At 44.4% G+C, this 21,048-nt stretch overlaps 1 protein-coding gene across 4 annotated transcripts in view; it reads left to right on the forward strand.

The window, feature by feature from the left end:
• The window catches only part of C1H10orf90 (chromosome 1 C10orf90 homolog), a 230,394-nt gene that overhangs the window by 196,274 nt on the left and 13,072 nt on the right, over window positions 1-21,048 (forward strand). For 3 of the 4 annotated variants that reach the window (XM_028868909.2, XM_028868920.2, XM_028868969.2), the window contains 3 exons: window positions 3,561-3,848; window positions 6,922-7,106; window positions 9,383-9,560. In XM_028868909.2, coding sequence (XP_028724742.1) covers window positions 3,561-3,848; window positions 6,922-7,106; window positions 9,383-9,560 — 651 coding nt within the window. The remainder of the gene's footprint in view (window positions 1-3,560; window positions 3,849-6,921; window positions 7,107-9,382; window positions 9,561-21,048) is intronic. The other variant, XM_028868928.2, reaches the window with a different exon arrangement.

Genomic DNA, 21,048 nt, shown 5'->3' on the forward strand with positions numbered 1-21,048 from the left:
GTTGCTGGGTCCTTCCTATCCTGCTTATTTATATTTATCCCATTTATTTATTCTATCCTCCTGTTGAGGGCCCTAGTTTACTTCAGGGTTCCCTGACCTACCTGTCTTAGGGTCTGCTGCTAAACATGGGTAGGTCAGGAGCCAGAATTGTGGAGTCGCGTACTCTGCCAACCCCACAACCACTAGCTGGTATGCCTGACCACACAGCAGCCCTGCCTGGTCTCATTGGGGTTAGCCCTGTATGTTTAGGACATGATTTGCCCAGAACTTCTGGCCATGCCACTCTGCTGAACTCTCTTCTGGAAGCTTTTGCATAATCGACATAGTAACCTGACAGTGGCTTTGTGTGTGGTGTACAGAACTTTGGTATGAAGAACATGCATGTACAGGGTGATTGATGAAGGTATAAGTGGATGCTGTATGATGGCCCAACATTCTTCCCAGCCAAGGATAGAACACCAGTAAAAGCAGACGTTTGTTTACTGCTGGGCAAAATCTTCTGTTGGTGTCTGTTTGCTTTCTGGTACCTAGCTCAATTCTTAGGCAGGCAAGTTTGCTGGAACATGGAGCCCCGGTGCATCAAGCAATACTACGAAAGGAATCTGATGGTGTTCCTGTTTGAAAGAAATGCCTAGTGCCGAAGTCTCTCTAGGTACAGCCTCAGGAAGTGGGCAAACATCACAAGACCTGGCATAGATGCTGCTTTTTCAGGTTTCTCTTACGGCAGCAGAGCCTGCAGTAGTCAGGTACCAACTCGAGAGAGTCATGGTGTGGATGTAAAATGTCCCAGACAGGCTCCTGTGTTAGAATAGTTGATCCCAGGGGAGCAGGGGAGGTGGCTGTTTGGGAAGATTGTGGAAGCTTTAGAACACAAATGCTTGCTAGCATACATAGGGTCATAGAGATTGGGCGTGAGGGTTAAAGGTTGCTTGGCCTTTGACTGGAGTTCTCTCTGCTCCTGGTCAGAGGAAGTATGAGGAAGTTGATTCACCAGCTTCTATGGTCTAACACCAAACCATCCTCAACATGATGCCTTCCCACTGTGAGGGGATCTAGCCCTTCAAACCATGAAACAAAATAAATGTTGTTTCTGTTAGGAATTTAATTGCAACAATGAAAAAAAATGAATACAGGGTATGATTGAAGAACCTGAAGTCTATCCTCGCCAGTGTATGGGACAAAAGGGCCATTAATACTGCCTGCCTGTGCAGGACCATGTCATGGGTGCATTCTTCCTTGTATGGTAGACACTTGAGAAAACAGAGTGTGAATCGCCTAACTTTCATTATTCCAGTGGTACCTGTTCTTTTCTTCCCTTTCCCAATGCATAAGTATTTAGGGGGCCCTTCTCATCGGCATGACTTCCAAGGCCATGTTTCAGAACTCACAAAAGAGACACTATCAGCAGGGTACCCATAGAATTCACAAGAGATACATGGTCGGTAAGTTACCCAATATAGAAGCTGTATTCTACTCCCTGGAATTGTTTTAACCCTTTCAAGTCACAAACGAAGCATTTAACTCTCACTGATTGCATTAGAACATCTAGACAGACAGATAACAGTAAGAAAAAAGAGGAGGCTGCTGGGAAAAGGCAGATACTAGATGGGTGGGAATAATGACCTATTATACTTCATAAATCTATGAGTAAATACATTGATTCAAATGTGGATGATCTTTGTTAGCAGGAAGACAGAGATTGTATCCCTGATAATTAGTTGGTTTTTGTACATTTTTCTGAGAGTCTCTAATGAAAGGAAGCCACATAGGAAGGTTGACTGTTATAGGCCATTTTCTGCCTACAGTATTTTATAATTAAACATAATTGGTGATTTTTGGAGTAAAGGTTTATAAACATGTTTCCATACAATTTAGCAAAATACAGCTTTATTGTATGTGGGGATGTCTAAACTCCAAAAACAAGATCTAGCAGCTGCCACACATTCAGCACTTTGGCCTAGGACTAGTAGAAATGTTTTCTGTGTTTTCCTTAAGAAGCACACAGAACACAGATGCACTGCCAACTTGACTCCTCTGGGCTGGACCCAAAATTCATAAAGGTGATTTTAGGGGACCCTATGCCCTAATATTGCTGCTTTTCACACTGGGCTGCATGGTCTAGCTTTACCTACAATCAGCTGTTTTCAGAAACACATGGGAAAAGCAAGCTACAGAAACTGGGACATTGTTGACAGGTCACCAGTGACATCCTTAGAGCAGTGTCATGGGTCCATTCTTTCTTGTATAGGACACTCTTGAGAAAACAGAATTGTGACTCTCCTAACTTTGATTACTCTAGCGGTACCCACTATTTTTCTCTGCCCTAACACATAAACATTTAAGGGCCCATTTCATTTACAGTGGTTGCTCCTACCTCCAATGGAGCTTTTCCTTTAGGGACATCAGCATGGGGTGATAGTAACTCAAGAACAGTCATGACTTTATTTAAAACAGGCATCTAAGTCATTTAATATTGTGAAAGAAAGTTTGGGATATATATATATATATATATATATATATATATATATATATATATGTATGTATCAAAGCCTAATAGACATCAGAGAGGAAGTATCGCTTCCATTCTCACTCCTGGCCTTCATTGTCCTTTTCCTCCTCATCATATTTCTCTAGAGGTATCCTATGCAAAGAAGTGTTTGCTCTGAATGCCCCTCATTTTGCTTTGTTTGTTTAACAATATAGTTGCAAGATGAGTGCACATTTATTCAACACCTGTCTCTTTAAGGTGCTGCAGAACACAGGTGCATATAGCTTCTTTTCCTGGTCCCTGATGGGTAGACATAGGTGTCTGGGGAATTGGATGTCACACTGTAGAAACAGCATGTGCCACATATCTATAGATCCATCTCTTCCTCAGAGATCGACAGAGGAATGATGTTCTGCTTGCTACCTCTGCACTTGCTGTAACATGCAGCTTGACATCAGTTTCTGTGATAATAGGAATAATCCAATGTTTAGTGTGTATCAGATGCTCTATGCATTATTATTTTCTTGTTATCTGTTTGAATATTTGATATTTACATAAAAATGTTATTGTTCTATATTTGTTATGTAAGGCCCAATGAGAGAGTGAATGAGTATTACTTAGTATTCACTCGTTCTATCACCTCACCTAGATTTTATAGATGAGGCTGTGAGTTTAAGTGGTAGAGCTGGGATTTGAACTCAGGTAACATGGGTCAAGTCCAAGTTCAAGATGCTCCATTCCCTATTCAGATGAGCATGATAGGAAAGGTAATAGGACTTTGGAAAGCACCACTGGGCAGAGTCCCTTTGCAACTAAATGTATGGTGACAGTGTATAGAAATGAAGCCAAATTCATGGCAATGGTGTATACAAACAGAGCTTCTAAGCTGCAGTTCAGAGTCAAGTATGCTGACCACATGTTGAGAGTTTGCATATAGCTGTACCAACTACCCAACGTTCCCTGAAGCCCGGCTATCGCCCACTAGCCAGCAGAGCAGCAGTACAGTGCATCGGGCACCGGAGAGGCAGCTAAATCAGTCATTTTGAGATACCTCTTATTTTATTTTTAATAGAAACCAAAGTATTTTCTGGAAACAGCAAGGAGCAGCAAGGAGAAGCACAAGTGACCCTTCCTGCTTCCCCAGTGGGACAGAAGCCCATTAAACACTTCCCTCCTGACGGGGACAGTTCACCCAGCAATGATGGTCAGTCTAGCATCTTTTCTGAGCCCCAAGAGAGACGGCACCCGTACTTCCTGACACCCAGAGTCCCTTTGTCTGGGTTTCTTTGCCCTGTACAAGCTGCATGTGCCTCTCTGCAGGAGGATGGTACAGTTCAGATAGAAAAAGAGTTCCCCAAAGGTAAGGAGCGAGGGTGGCGGTCTCAGGGCTCATTCTTGGTCCACATAAAGAAAATAGCTCAGTGTCTTTCTGGGATGGTTCATGCAAGCTGGTCTTATGGAGAGTCGGCAGGAGGGGGGGCGGGGAGAGAAGGAGCAGGACTAACAAGTAGACATAGTGGGTAAGTCACACCTCACAAGCAGATAGAAGGCAGCTCTACACAGATCATGAGGCCCCAGACCGACCACACCCCATGCCAGTGCCAGCTAAGGCCCAGAAGGCTGCCCAGGGACACAGCAGACTCTGTGGCTGAGCTTTGGAAGGTCTGGGGAGCTGGTGCAGCTGCCATAAAGGTAGCATGTGTTCCCACACACACACAGCTGCCCAGGCCCCCAGCAACTGGATGACAGAGATTATAGTTCAGGGGTACAGCCCTGACACATAGCTAACACTTCACATGAGCAAGTTGGGCCCCACGGGGTACACAGTCAAGCGCCCCATCTCCATTTCCCACAGAGGAAATAACCAAGTTGGATATAGGCATCATATCCCTGTAGGTCAAGGTACTGACCACTCCTAAATACTTTTCTGAACAATTCTGTATGAAAAGACAGAAGAACGTGACATAGAATGGCCTCTGGGGCCTAGTCATATGGGCTGAGGTCAATACTCTCTGCAGAGCAGAAAGCACAGTGTAACTGTTATGTGTGTGCTGAATAATGTGGAGCCTGAAGGTGGCCCACACTCAGAGAGGGTCTGGCAGAGGTGTCTCTGTCCAAAATGATTCCAAGCTGGAACTTGAGACGTCAGTGTCATTCGAGGTTTAAAATGAGGCCAGAGAAGAAGACACACTGAGGGTGAAGGGAAAGGTACACAAAGCAAAGAGCAGCCCCAGGGAGGCCTGGGCTGGTTTGGAGAATTGTGGGGGGCCCAGGAGACCAATACCAGAACCAGGGGCTCTATTCTGATTCTTCAAGGTCCCTGGGGTGGATGTTGGAAGAGCCTCTCCACCCACTGCAGGGGTCTAGGCTACAGGCAGGGCCAAGGCTTTGAAAGAAAAGACTCTCCATGGGGTGTGTATTCCAGGTGACTGTCCCGTGAGCAGTATGTGGACAGATGGGAGAGGGGCTAGGCTGGGGCTGAGATCCAGTCAGGGAATAGAGAGGAGGTCTCTAAGGTGGGAGGAGCCACGGGGATGGAGACATTGTGCATTTTGGAACAGGTGCCATGAAAAGTGAGGAAGCAGCATGCCAGGACTAGCCCCAGAGTTATCGTTTTCACATGAGGATGAAGGAGGAAAAGGGTGTGAAGACCCTGGCTTCTCCATCACAGGGAGACATGGGCACAGTGTGGTAGAGAAGGGGGTTAATTTGGGAAGAGAGGGTGCTGGCTAGTGGCTAGACCTGAGCTAATCTGAGCTACTGACTAGGCCTAGAAAGTAAGACAGCGAGGAAATCCTCTAGAAGGAACAAGAGAACATGCTTGAAGGCTAAGTAGTGTGGGATTGGCAGAGAATCACGTGACATGGGGTAGAGTAAGAGCCAAGACAGACTGGGTCATCTAAGGACTGAAGGAGGTAGGGAGGCTGAGTAGAAAAAGGATCCAGCCAGAGAGATGATAGCTAGAAACAATGAAATGATAGCAGGGGCTTGGATGAAATGTCTCCGGTGGCCGGGAGAGCCTCCTCAGCCACCTTGCCTCACCCCTTTCTGGGCTCTATACCTGGTGCTGTGGGTACATGTGAAATAAGCATTAGATGGTACAGTGAGGTCAAGACATGATCCTTCCAATGGCTGTGGAGCCTGCATGGGACTGGACTAGGCTCTCTGCATGGCAAGACAGTTGTGTAGCTTGATCTGCTTGGGGGGCCCCCTGGTGGTAGGATCAGAATCCATCCCTGGTGCATGAGCTGGCTTTTTGGAGCCCACTACCTAGGATGGGACACCTCGTGCAGCCTTAAGGCAGGGGAAAGGACTTGCCTTTACTGGATATGCTTCCCCATGGGAGGCCTCGCTTTCTTGGGGGGGAGGGGCAGTGGAGGATGGGCTGGAAGGGGGATGCTAGGGGGCAGGAGGAGGGAAGAGGGGGATCTTTGATTGATGTGTAAAATGAATGAAAAAATGTTCTTAGTTTTAAAACAAAAGAAAGAAAAAATAAAGACAGGATCCTAAAACCAGTCTTATGACTATGCTGCAGAATTTAGGTGGCAGGGTGCATCCTGTCTTAGGAAGGGAAGGAGGGGCCCTGATACTCAGGACTCAGCTGGAGGTGAGGATTCACCAGGAAACAGAACCAAAAGCACTTAATGGAGATCAGCAGCCATTTGGGGCAAGAAGATGCTGGGCTAAGACAAAGGGGGAGTTAGGTGAGGCTGGGGCTGAGAAGATGCAGTGGAAAGTACAGGTCAGAGGGGAAGCGTGGGCTAAGGGTGACAGATGGGCCTATCCTTGCATTCGAGACCAAGGCTTAGTCAGGAGGTAGCCTGGAACAGTTGCTAATTCTATTCTACTAACCCCAGAGATGGCCTCACCTGGGTGCTAAGGGGTCAACTCATATTCTGACTCTTTCCACAAAAGGAAACGAAAATGGCCCCAGGAAAGGGCCCCACCAGCTTTGAGAAACCCTCTGATTACTTATGTGAAGCCAGTGGTGGACTCTGGAAAATTAAGGGGAGGGATACATAATTGAACACCATCCCTGGTCATTATATCATTAGTGTGGCAAACACAAGACAGATTAATATGCTGTCTTGAAACAAGCGAACTGTAATAATTACACAGGACACACTTAATATGAAATCCAGACTAGAAAAGTCTCCTTTCATTTCGAGCCAGGCATTCTGAACACTGCAGTCAAAGGAACACCTCTGTGGCCTAACTAGCCAGCCATGGACTCAGGCTGACTGCCACAGTGACTAGGGCAGCCGTGAAGGTCTGTGATGAGGCTGGATCTCATGAGCTTAACAAGGTCCATTAATAACTCACTGGCATTTCTATTTTCTAAATTGTCTTGGGTGTCTTCCTCCTGTGTCTGGGAGCTGGGCAAGGAGAGCCACTGGGTGCCTTCTAAATGGACTGTAAATCTGCTTTCCTAGATTACACATGCTGCGACTTGGTTGTAAAACTAAAGGAATACAAGAAGCATGAGGACCACGTTGCCACCCCCGAGCCCTCACCAGCAACGCCCTCTCCAACAATGGCAGAAGAACCACAGAGCTCTGACCCATTAGAAGATGGTTCTGAGCCTCGGCATCTGCTGGCGAGCTCCATGACCTTGCAGGTAAAGCCGCCTCCCCATCCTGCTTGACCCTATCCCAGGGGAGTTTTTTTCCTGGGAAGTGTGGCATTCACCCGACCTCACTGATGCTGCTGGTCTCCTTGTCTCAGACCATTCCCTAACCTTTTCTAACCTCTCTGCTACTGTTTGCCTCCTGGAGACGATGACACATGACTTCACCAGGTAGGAATGAGGACTATTGGTACTATCAACCATGACTATAGCAATGAAAGGTGCCCAGAGGTCACATGGGTCACTTCACATTTGATTTTCAAAAGATCCCTATTAGATGAGAGCCCCTATATATACCCCATAGTCAGATGAGGGTGCACAGCCTTTGAAAGATTCAGGAAGCTTCCCAAATCATGCAGCCATGAGTTGAAGGATGTGAAAGATGTTTTTTTCTTTTAGCTTCTTCTCTGATTATTGAAGTAACCATACATATATTGATTAAAGTTCTATCATTTAAGAGGCTAGATGAGCTTGGAGAAAATTGCTGATGCTAGCATTCTGCAGAGTCAGATGCACCTTTGGGGAAGGTACTTGCTATGGGGTACACCTCTCCCTGAATGTAAAGAAAGCTCCATTGGCTCACCGGCACAGCCCTGTGCCTTGATGAGCCTGCAAAAAAACATTCAGGGTGTCTCCCACATCCTGAACCTCTAAGATGTCCTCAAATGAGTGAACAGTAAAGCAGCAGCCACACTTTGGCCAGCAGAGTATTCTCAGGGCCTTTGTCTTGACCCTTCTCTAAGCTTCTGCACATTTAGTGACTGGTGAGTCAGTTACTCAGTAGCTGATGACTCTCATTGTCAAAGAGACTCCTTTATCAGTGCAGCTGCCAGAGGCACATACATAGCACACATAGAGCTCACGGTGTGTTCCTCTCTGAGCCCCCTATAGGCAAAGAGGGAAATGGGACCAAGGAGCACTTCTACCCTGGCAGCATACCCAGCAAACCTGTGCTGAGCACGTGCTGTAGACAGACCCAGGACAGTGCCTGTGAGAGATATGAAGTTATTGAGATGTGGCATGTGTCTTCTCTACAGCTTAGCATAGAGTGAGCCATGTGGGACTCATTCTTGCACAAGGCCATCTGTGAGGTACCATGGTGCTCTGGTTGACCTTGAAGACCCAGTAGGACCTACTGGGAGTGGCTGCCGCTGGCATACTTTCTAATAAAACACTTTGAGTGGACACATTCAAGGACTAGGAAGCTGGGACAGTGAATGGTAGCAGGGAATAAGTGTGGAACTTATTCTACTGAGCATCAACAGATTGTCTACTAAGCTACCTTGGGCCTCATTGCTTACGTCTGTCCAATAGGAATAAAGACAACTGACTTCCAGAATCTGTGTGGGGATTCACAAAGAGGATGGGCACAAGTAACTTCCCCGGTGTCTGCCATGGCAGCTCTGCACATGCTGCTTTGTGCAAGGAGATCAGAGGGATAAGACCGCTGTGGAGATGTAGGAGATTCTGATCTGTCCTGTGAAGCTCACAGAACCACTCTGTATAACAAAGACTTCTACCTCTTTCTACCCAGGAGAAGCAGTTCCCTTAGCCACAGATAAGACTTCTGTTTTGTTTTGTTTTGTTTTTGTTTTTTTTTTTTTTTTTTTTTTTTTTGGTTTTTTTCGAGACAGGGTTTCTCTGTGTAGCTTTGTGCCTTTCCTGGAACTCACTTTGGAGACCAGGCTGGCCTCGAACTCACAGAGATCCGCCTGGCTCTGCCTCCCGAGTGCTGGGATTAAAGGCGTGCGCCACCACCGCCCGGCCAAGACTTCTGAAAAGTACCATTTTCCCATGCTAGTAGGACAATGTGTGTGCTTCTTAAGACTCTACCCCCAGCAGAAATGAATATGCAGATTTCTAGCACCTGCCCTCCAACCCCACCCATGTCTCTTAGAATGTTGAATTGCAGAGCCCTCAGATTTGAGTTCCTTGCCAGTGAATGGCTTGGCAGTGTGAATCCACAAATGGACAGATGTTGGCTATTTGTACTCAATGGCTTCAATGCTAGCTAGCTATTGCTTGGTCCTGCCACAGTGGGTTCTGTGTTGCTGCCTGGAACTGACCTCCAGCAGCTTGTCATCAATGTGCCCGTACCATCTTTACAGAGGATCACAGGGGGGAAATGATAACATGGATTTACCCCATGGCTTTTGCCTGCCGAGTGTTGTATTCTTGATAGGCTCCCATTGAGTAAATCAGGTGGATGTGTTGTTTCCTGGTCTCCCTTCTCTTAAAAAATGAAATCTGTCCTTTGTCCCAATTAGGAAGCACTGGAAGTCCGTAGACCTCAGTTCATCTCGCGCTCACAAGAACGGCTACAAAAGCTTAAGCACATGGTACAGCAAAGGAAAGCCCAGCAAAAGGAAAACCCGGGGCAGAAGCAGAGCCTACTTCCTGTTCGTGCCCACAAGAAGCAGTTCACTGTTCCCCATCCTCTTAGTGGTAAGCTGCAGGTGGCTCAGGAGGCCTGGATATAGAGTGGGGACAGGTATCTGCAGGCTCAAATGATGTTCTCAAATGATGCTACTGGTATGCAGAGACCTCTGCATCCTGAAGCCTTCTCTGGGAGCCAGCTCATTTTGAGAGGTTACATATGGGCATGCAACTCAGCAGAAATAACTTGGGACACAGATTCACCATTCTAGCTGGGAAAGGAGCCACATCACTGTAGGAGCCAGGACAATAAGTTCAAATTCTTGGCTTCTAACGGATGCTTGCAAGTGATCTCCTTTGCCCTTTATAGATTGCAAAACAGACCTCAGGGTGAGAAGTTGACTCCAGCTTGTCTGCATCAACATTTGTCATCTTGAGACCTCTTCCTGCTATGGGCTCAGAGGAAGGATGGCCAGCTTGCCCAGCACTGTAGGCCAGGGTCAAGTCGACCCTGAGAGGCAGGGCACTCTTGTAGGAAGAGTTAACAGAAACCTTTTCTGGGCCCAGCACTAGATGGGGGCTGGGAACATCACTGTGAGCAAGACTACCCTCAGTCTTCTTCATGGACCTCATAAACAGGTCCTAGAACTAGCAAGAATAACAAGAGATGAAGGGAAGGACTGGAATATCAGAGCACTTATGTAGGGCTTGCCAACCCAAATCTTAAAATCTGCAGGCTCGGAGAAGCCTCTGGTTTATTGCTGTGAGTACAGGAATGAGGAGGTCTCCTTAGGAAAATGTTTTGGTCCTCAGGAGATGAAATCATAAGTATGATTCTGAGTAAAAGTCCTCTGGGGGAAATAACCATATTCAGTAAACTGCAGCTTAGCAAGCTTACCAAGATCTCAGGAGGAAGGGGATGCAGGAGACAGAGAAGGGGACCTCTCTAATAGGTTCCTATTAGACTGTTCTATGGGCTACTGGCTCCTTCCTGCCATCCAGAGCACTTTAGGAGAGGCATTTGGAGACCAAAGCAAGGCCACACTTGAATGCATTGTTGTTGTGCAAGGGGTCTGGCAAGTTACCTGTTGCTTCCATCCCATGACACATTCCAGGATGACGAGAAATGAAGACACTAGAGGGATGTGCAAAGGGCTGGCCCATTGCATGCTGTGTGTCTAGCTAGTGTATCAAGCTAGGTACAGACACAGGCTTGGTCCCGATGTGTTCTCCAGGCACTGTTCAGTCTCTAGCTCAACAAAGAGCCCCTGTTTCAGGCACAGATACTCCCACAGTGGGAGTGTCCCCTTGGCACCTTCACTCACACAAGGTCCTGAAGATTCTACTTGGTCTAAATGTTAGGCTACCGACACAGATGTCAACAGATAAGCACTATAAGCATACTCACACAGGATAACATTGGAGGATCTCCATTTCTAGCCTTCAGTTTGCACAGGAAGCAGCAGCAGAGACCTGTGGCTGTGGGGAGCTTATTCAATATGGTGATGTGTTCATTCATTTTGCATCACCATAACAAATACCCAAGACAAATCGACTTGCAAGGAGAAAAGGGTTGATTTAGGCTCAGTTTTTGACGTTTCAGTTATATCGGTTAGCGCTATTGCCTTTTGGCTTATGGCAAAACAGCACATCATGGTGAGATGGACAAAGTGGAGCAAAGATGCTCATCTCACAGCACCGGGAAGCAAAGGAGAGAGGAGACCAGGATCCCACAGTCTCCTTCCAGGGCACATCTCCAATGACCTGAAAATGCCCACTTTACTCCATCTCTTAAAGTCTCTACTACCTTCCTGCAGCTCCAAGCTGGGGGCTGAGCCTTTCACACGCAGGAAGATAGATACTACAGATCCAAAACGTAGCGATTACATACCTGTATTGCTTTCTTGCCGTGCTGTAAGATATTGCCACATACACGCTGGCTTAAAATCATGAACGTTGAGTCAGGTGGTGGTGGTGCATGCCTTTAATCCCAGCACTCACGAGGCAGAGACAGGAGGATCTCTGTAAGTTCCAGACCAACCTGGTCTACAGAGCGAGATCCAGGACAGGCACCAAAACTACACAGAGAAACACTGTCTTGGAAAAAAAAAAAATCATGAATGTACATTCCCTCAGAGCTCTGGAGACCGGGGGTCAAAATCAAGGTGCCTACAGGGTCAGTCCTGTCTGGAGGCTCAGAGTAAAGCATGCCACATCCTCTCTCCCAGCTCTGGTGGCTTCTGGCCTTCGCTGAAGCTCCTTGGCTCATCAATGGCCCCCTGCAGTCCCTGCCTTTGTCTTTGTATAACCTTCTTCCTATGTCTGTGTGCTTTTGGATCCAATTTCCTCCTCTCATACTGAGCTAAGTCCACCCATCCAGTGTGACCACATATTAACTTGATTATATCTGCAAGGACCAGACTTCCAACGGCCAGGTCAAAAGAAAGTCATAGTCACAGTCTTAGGAATTTAGACTTGAATGTATCTTTTTGTGTATATGTGTGTGTATGGGAGGGGGTGTACAATTCCTCTTGCAACATCAGTCAACTTTGATGTTTTTCCCAAAACAAATACCCTTATAAGTTCATGTGCCTCTAAATGAACATTTTAAAACTGTATATAATAAAAGGGGCCCAGTCTGGATGCATAGTATTAAATAAACAAGTCACCTTTTTATTCCCCAAATTCCAAGACAGTCCTGGCCACTGGAACGCTCTTGGGGGGACTTGACCAGCAGGGATTTTTATGGCCATTCCAACTGTCCCTATGGTATGGATGTGTTGAGGAGAGCTTTATTTCTGTGTTTGTTTGTGTTAGGTCAGTTAGATCAGACAAGTTCTGAAACCAGAGCCTTGTGTAAGCTCGGGCTAGTGAGAGGGAACGTTTAAGGCCCCATTAAACACGTCTACAGTATGCATCTTGTCTTCAGCCTGTCTGCTGGCAAGATGATAAAAGCAAAATGCAGATGTTTCCTTACATGCTAAATTAGTTCATAAATCATGTGCGCGAACGAGCCCCGGCTGCAGACGTCTGATGGAAGGAAGGCTCAGGTTTGCTTTTCCATGCTGGAGTAGCTGCCCCTGATGAGAGGCAGTCTTGGCTCAGGGACAGACCTAAGTGCTTCAGGTGGGAGCTCTGGCACCTGCCGAGGCTGAGAGGGGCCTTGGATTTGCAGGAGCAATGACGAAAGGGACCAGGGGCCAGCTGTTTCACGTTGCCTGCTAAGTTTTCAGCAGCCTCGGAGGCTTAGGGACAGATTGCGGCATGTGTGTACGCGCACATATGCATACATATGTGGGTGTAAGTGCTAATTAGGGCTAAGGGTCTCTGTTTGAAGGGCAGGGAAAGTTTTATGAGCAGTTGGGGGTGACGGAGGGCTCATGAAGTAGCTTTATAAATTCCTGGCTACAGTCCCCAGCTCCTGATGGGGAGCTTCCCATTGCATGGAGGTGAATGGAAACTAAGCAGGTGGGTTCTGGTGCAGGGTGGGTGGAGAGAAAAGCACAGAAGTGAGAAGTGGCTGGAGGTTCTCCATGTAACTATGGAAATGGGGTTAAGGGAGCTAGGAGGGCCAAGAATCAGCTCAAGGAGAAGTGACGGCAGGGAGCTAAAGGGTATAGCTACTAAGTTTGTCTTGTGCAGGGTCAGAAGATGGAGCAGCTTGCTGTGTATGTAGAGTAGCTAAGGGCCCGAAGCAGTAAGGGCAGAGGCTAGGGAAGGTCCTGGGGTGTAAGACAGGTAGAAAAGGTTCTTGGGAGGAAAAGTAAGTAACAGGTGGCAACTATTGAGCTGTGGACGAAAAGCTGAGATGATAAATACTCTAGCCTGTGGGTTTCTGTCTTCTCCCAGGTCAGCACCCTGTCAATTCACTAGAGTCACTTGGAACTATAGGTGACGCTTCTCCATCAACTCTGTGTGGGATCGTGAGTGATCGAGCCATGTGCAGGTTCATAGGTAGACGGAGCCTTGTGCAAACACTAACTATAACCTGATAGTCGAGTGTTTCAGAATTAGCTCTTGCCTCTTCCTTTCAAATGAGCCCAAAGCAGCATAGCCTGATTGTATATGGGAAGCATATACAATCAAGTACAGCCACGTGGGCACCTGCATTTGGCAGGGTTTGTACCTGGAAGAGGTAGGTGGTGACCCTTGCCATTCTCTATCGACACATTCAGGACTTCATCCTGTTCTCACTGAAGCTCCCCACACTTGGCCTTGACTGTCTTCCACTGGAGTCTCAGACCCTCCCTGGGTCACATCCCCATCATGTCCAGATCCCCCCTCCTATGTCTGCCACCCCTCCCTAGTTGATCTCATTTTCTATCTTCCCTTAACTCCTAAATGATGACAAAATGCAGGATGGAAGCATGTCTGCCCCTTCTCTCTGCAGCGTGACACCCTGCCTGAGCTCATGTCTAGGATCTTTAAACTCTTACCCCTAATATCTCCCCCTTGACACATAAGCTGGTGTATGGAGGCTTTTGCTTCTCAACTGAGCTCTTATTAAAAGATGAGCTACTAAGGCTACCTCAATGCTACAGACTCAGCCTGACAGGGCCTTACACAACCAGCCTGTGTGGCCTGACTACTTCCTCAGCCCATTTCCCATCATCCTCTTGTCATGGCTTTCTTCCATGGCTCTTCCAATTTTGGTTATGTATCTGACCTTTAGGCATGCAGAAAAACTACCAGGAGCATCACCTTTCACAAGCCCCTCTTTCCTCTACGTCCCCATTGCTGTTTGGTTCTTAACACTTACAAATCTCCCACCTCCATGCCTTCTTCATTTTGGACTATCTTCTGTTGGTATGTGCTGGGGCAATGTCCCCCAACCAGAAAGAAGCATGGGTGGCCACATGGCACACCAGACTCCCTGCTGTATCTCATGAATCAGACAGACTTAATCTGAAGTTCGTTATCCACACTTCCCAAGGTGGGCCAAGCCTTTCAAATCACGGGCCAGCAGAGGGGCGGAATTCTCTAGAGGGCACTTGCAAATTTCCTTTCCCAGAAGACTGTTGACAGTTCTTGGCTGCCTTGCATTCTCAGAGCATCCAGGGGGAGATGTGACTCAGTAGATAAGCCATAGCAGCAGATGTGATGGCCAGAGCTCCTGCAGTCAGCCTAGCGGGGCCGCGGCATCATCTCTTCTGCCCCCATCTGATCCCATGAATGCTTTCCCATAAAATATTGAAAGAAATATTTGTGGTCAGCTCTCCCCAATATTAACCTCAGAGGAATTTTAAAATGTGCTTATCAGAGAAAAGTAAATTTTCCTTTATCAGCTCACAGAAAAAACACAGGAAGCATGAGCTACTTGAAGACTCCTGACTCAGAGTCCTTCATAGGCAGACTTCAGACACTGCCAGGGGGTGCCCTACTGCGTTGCTTTGTATTTTTAAGAAGTTTGTGTCTTTTTTTAAGAAGGGTAGAAAGAAAGGACCAACTTTCAGCTATTGATTAGAATTAGATTTACAGGAGGAGGTCATTTCCAATCACAAAACAGTAGGAGCTCTGGTCTGCAGATGGTGGGGAAATGGCTTTATAAGCAATTTGCCCAATGGCCTGGCTTTTGTTTTCCAAATGACTCTCTTTGTGCTCCACAAGACAGCGAAGTAATAAACCGTGTGGAAACGCTGAGGAACTCATTTATAAAGTTTGTCAATGTTCCGTAAGTCTCCATTTCTTACGGTTCTCAACACAAGCCAGAGCCCCCTAGACTTGGAGCAAACTCTTGGATAAAGTTACTATTTGACTAGCAATGGCTTCCGTGGCTCGGCAGCAGCGTGTGTGACTTGTGTTCTTGGGTTTAAACTTGTCACTGAAGAGCACATTTTCTTTTAGCTTTACTCCAGTTTTGTTGACAAAAATCATATAAGCTTGTGCTGTGCCCGGCCCCTTCATAAAGGAGTGCACTGCAAAATAATTAGATGGCTATAACATACCCAGCCAGCACCAGCCCACTTATTTTTTTGTGCTGAGGACCATTAAGACATCTCAGTGATCTTTAGGTCATATGCTTCCCGATAATCTCTGCTCACCTCAATGTAAAGCAGGTCTTCAGCACATTCTTTCTTTTAAATAACCCAAGCTCTGTCCCCTGGACCAGCCTCTCCCAGACCACCTCCCAGCTCCTGCAACCTCTGGGCTAGTCTGTGCTAGTGAGTGCCGTTGTGAAATCCTGCCATGTTTGGCTTCCTCCAGCCTGTTTTCTTTCATTTACCACAAAGGTCATTTTGCAATGACTATTTCTCTTTAAAAATAAATAAATAAATAAATAAATATAAATAAAGCTGAGACATTAAATCTCCCTGAAAATAAAAAAATAAAAATAAAACCTAAGCTCTATCCCCTTCCACCCCAGTCTCCTTTTCATCAGAGTCCTCTGCTCAATATATATTGTTGTTATAAACACCATTATATATTGTTAGATATATTATATGTGATTTATATCATTATATATTGTTAGATATATTATATGTGATTTATATCATTATATATTGTTATATATGCTATATGTGATTTATATCATTATATATTGTTATAAAAATGCAGCAAAGTACACATGAGTGCTGATGTCTTTTCAACATATTGCTTTGGTTTCCTTTGAAATGCAAGGCAATAGTCCCCCTGCAGTGTGAGTGCCCCACCTTTAGACAGTTCTTTTTCATTTCTAAGGAGTCAGTTCCTACCAGCAGTGTGTACCAGTCCCTCTTCTTCATCCCTCTCCAATAGTTCCTGTGAGTTTTTTTTTCCATTGCCACTATCCTAACAGATTCAGTGATATCTGAATCTCAGATACTCAGTTTGTATTTCCATGGAGTTGTATATTGTGAGCATTTTTTCCATACATCTAATGGCCACTTAAGAAATGGCTATTGGGGTCTTTTACACACTTTAATAGTCAAGTTCTTTTCTTGATATCGTTGGAGTATTTTCCTCATGTATTTTAGAAATTAACTTTTTATCAGATGTATGGTTTACAAATATCTTCTCCTGTCTTATAGGTTATCTCTTCATGTGGTTGATTTTTCTCTTGGATGCACAGAGTGTTTTAATTAGAATCCTCTAACTCAGCTTTTGTTTCTTGTGCTCTGAGAGCCATAATTCAAAAATGCATTGTCTGGAACAGTGTCGTGGAGGCTTTTCCAAATGTTTTCTTAAAGTGGTTTTATTCTTCAAGGTCCTACCTTTAAGTCTTTAGTCCATTTCAGATTGATGTTGTAAGATAAGGGTCGTTTTATTCTTCTGCATACCCCAACACCACTGATTGAAGAGATTGTCCTTTGCCTACTGTGTATTTTCAAAGATGTTGTCAGAGATCAGTTGAACATAATATGTGGAGTCATTTCTGGATTCTCTCTTCTGTTCTGCAGCCTATCTGTCCGTTCTATGCCAGAGTCATGCTGTTCTCATTACTATTGCTTTATGGTAGATAGTAAAGTCGGGTAGCATGGTGTCTCTAGTGTGTCCCTTTACTTGAGATGCCTTTGTCTAGTCAGACTTTTTTGTGAATTCGTATGAATTTTAGTATTTTTCCTGTTTTTGTGAAAAGAATGTCATTTTGGGAATTGCATAGGCATTGCATTGGATGTGTAGATCATTTTGAGTAGTAAGGGTATTTCAACAATATTCTTCAAATTCTTGGCAGGGGGTCTATTTCCCCTTATTAATGTCCTTTCCAATCTTTCTTCAGCATTTTATAGTACAAACCTTTCCTAGCCTACTTAAATTTATTCCTATTTTCATTTTTGGTGAAGCTATTAGGATGGGAAGCTCCTTGATTGCTTTTCCATCTATTTCATTGATAGCATATGGAAACAATGATTATGTATGTGCTGAATCTGGTTCCTACTCCGGAAGTTTCAGCTGCTGTCTTTAGGAATTCCTCCATAACGAGATCATGTCTTCTTCATACAAAGATAATCTCACTTCAGATGCCCGTTGTCTAATTCTACAGACAAACAGAGGTGGTGAGGGTGGGCATCCTCGTCTTGTTCCCAGTCTTAGTGGGAAAACTACCACATTTGCAGTGCTCACTTCATTTGTCGTTTCTGCCCTGCATTAAGCTGATGGATATTTTCTCTTTACTTATTACCTTAATATGTTGAGGGTTTTTTTTTTATTACAGGATGTTGAGATTTGTCAAGTAATGGTTTTTCTTTTTGGTTCTATTAGTAGTGTAACACACACACACACACACACACACACACACACACACACACACTCCCCAGGGAAAAATCATACTTTACAGATGAACAAACCTTTAAATCACTGAGAGATAATGAAGTCAGCTTACTCATTGTTCATCAGATAAGTCCATCACAGTAATTGACCTCTATTATGTTTGTCTAGATTGGATACTAAGGTAACACAGCCACTTAAAATTAATTTGAAAGTATTCTCTCTTCACTTGTCTGCAAGTGCCTTGGAAGGCCTCTATTGGATCTCACTGAGCTCTTCCATAGAAGTCAACAATGAAGCCTTCAGGCTTCTCCTTGGTAGGATTTCTTTTTTAAAGTTTCTTCCTAAGTGTCTTCATGTGCTATTAGCCTGTCCTGACTTTCCCTTTCTTCTAGACTTATTCTTGGTAGATTTAATCTTCTTGGAAATTTATGCCCTTCTTCAAGATTATCCAATTTGTAGATATAATTATACACAGCTGTCTCGCATGGTCCTTTGTACTTCTGTGGTATCAGTTGCAATGTCTCCCCTAATTTCTGATTTTATTCCTTAGAGTGTTTTCTTTCTTCATCTAAAGCCTTATCAATTTTCTTTACCTTTTCAAACCAACTCATATTTTTAAAATTAATATTCTGTGTGTGTGTGTGTGTGTGTGTGTGTGTGTCTGTGTCTGTGTCTGTGTGTCTGTGTGTGTAAACCAGCCTTTGCATGCATGTGGGAGTAAGATGACAACTTTTGGGAGTCCATTCTCTTTCCTACCTTTACATGGGTTCTTTACATGGAACTCAGGTCATCTGGATTTCTGGCAAGCACCCTTACCTGCTGAGCGATCGCATCAGCCCTTAAACCCAACTCTTTGCTATCTTAATCCTTTGTATTTTTCCAGTATTTCACTCATTTTGGCTTCGGTTGTTGTCAATTCCTCCTCCTCCTAACTTTGGCCTTGGTCTGTTCTTCTTTATCTCATTCCTTGAGTATAATGTTACATCTTTTGAAATCTTCATGCGTGTAGGCATATGAACTCCCTCTCAGTGCTGCTTCTGCCAAATCCTGTGTGTATTGTTCTGCTCCTCCACTTCCGTCTTGTGATATTTATTTCTCCTTTGCTTTCTTCTTTGGGCAATTGGTTGTGCTAATGCATCTTGTTTAATCTCCATGTATTTGTGAACTTTCCTATAACTGATTTTCACTTTATACTACGATGGCTGTAGAATTTCAGTCTTAGGCTTGCTTAGGCATGCCTGTGGCTGAATATATGATCTGTCCCAAAGCATGTATTATATGCACTTAGAGAAGAATGCCTATGTTGATGTTTAGGGGTAGAATGTTCTATGTATGTCTGTTAGGTCCATTTGATTTAAAGGGTAGCTAAAGTTGAATGGTTGAATGTTTCTGCATTGATTTTCTGTCCCCTGACAGAATTCATTATTGAAAGTGAGATCTCATATAGTCCCCAGTATTGCATGACTTTCTTATTTACCTTCAGGCTTGTTGCTTACTTGGTGCATTTTAGGTATTCCTATGTTGAGTGCATATGCATGCTTGTATGTGCACATGCATGAGTATGCAAGTATATGTGTTTTATACTCTTCATGAAAAGCCTTCTGATCTTTAGCAGTATTTCTCCATATCACATCATTAACCTACATCATTGCATAAACCACCTTGTCTCTCTCTGTGTGTTTGGCTTGGTCTATTTGTCCTGATCTAAACATAGCCTCTCCTGGTCCCTTTGTGTTCCCCTTGATATGGAGCATGTTTCCTATTGATATCCTTCTAGTTTATGTACCATTAAAGCTAGAGCAAGTTCTCATACACAGCACACAAGTCTGTTTTGTTTTGTTTTTAGTTATTTATATTTACATCTATTTTTATTTCTACTCTCTTGAGAGAAGGTCTTGCTTGCTATTGCTATCACCTAGGCTGACATTGAACTAGAAATGCTCCAGATTCTACTACCCAAGTTCTAGGATCACAGACGTGTAAACTACACCTGACTGTTTTTGTTTGTTTGTTTGGTTGGTTGGTTGGTTTTTCAAGACAGGATTTCTCTGTGTAGCTTTGTGCCTTTCCTGGATCTCGCTCTGTAGACCAAACTGGCCTCAAACTCACAAAGATCTGCCTGCCTCTGCCTCCCAAGTGCTGGGATTAAAGGCGTGTGCTACCACTGCCCAGCCTGACTGTTTTTAATCTGTGCATTCACTCTGTGACTTTTCCCTCCTTATTTTATGTATATGGGTATTTTACCTGTATGTATGCATGTTATCACATACATGCGGTGCCAGCAAAAGCCAGAAAAGGGAGTCAGATCTCCTTGGACTAGAATTATAGATCATTATGAGCTGCCATGTGGGTGCTAGACATTGAACCCTGGTCCTCTGGAAACACAGTCAGAGCTCTTAACCACTGAGCCATCTCTCCAGCACCCACTCTGACATTTGGTAGAGAATTTAATTCATGTGCGCTCCAGATAATTGTTGAAAAGTAAAAACTTCCTACTGCCAGTTTTTACTTTCTTTTTTATTTTTATAGCTTCTTGGTGTTTTCTCTCCCTTCATGTCTTCGTCTGTGTTGATGGTATTGTAGTGATGGATTCGATCCTTCTTTCTCTGTCTACTTCCAAGACTCTGTGTTTGATTTTTGGATATTTCATCGAGTGTGTTGGTGTAGTCTTCTCTGAGAGGATCTGATTGGAAGCATTTGAGATCCCCGCACTTAGATGTTAATATCTTTACCTAGACTTTTAGCTTTGTTTCTTTAAACAAACTCTCTGCCCCTTTCTCTTTTCTTCTTGGAATCTTGTAATACATTATTTTAGGTTTCTTAATGATGTCTTCTAAAGCATGGAGATTTTCTCTATTCTCTTTTATTTTTTTTCTATGACTAGATATTTTCAAATAATCCATTTTTGAGTTCAGATTCTTTCTTCTGCTTGATCAGTCTGACTATTGACAACCTATTATATTTTTTCATTTCATTTATTGTAGTCTTTAGCTTCATTCAGAATTACAGAATTCTCCCTCTTGTCAAAAAAACCCATTTCAATCTGGTAAACTTTTTATTTTGTTCATTTGTTGTTTTCCTTATTTCACCGAACTGTTTCTTTGTGTACTCTTATAATATGGTGAGCTTCTGTCAGTGATTTCGAATTCTTTTTCCGGGAATTTATAGATCTCTGTCTTTTTGGTATCAGCTGCTGTACAATGGTTGTAGCCTTTGGAAGTGTGTGTTTCCTTGGATTTTCATGTTTCTTGCCTTGTATTGACATCTGCACATGTAATGGAGCACTAACTTCCTCCAAGCTTTATAGGCTGGTTCTTCAGGGTTAAGGGTAGTCAGTTCTGTGGATGGGTGTAGATGAACTAATTAATTG

The sequence above is a fragment of the Peromyscus leucopus genome, chromosome 1 (genome assembly GCF_004664715.2).
Source record: "Peromyscus leucopus breed LL Stock chromosome 1, UCI_PerLeu_2.1, whole genome shotgun sequence".
NCBI classification, from domain to species: Eukaryota; Metazoa; Chordata; class Mammalia; order Rodentia; family Cricetidae; genus Peromyscus; species Peromyscus leucopus.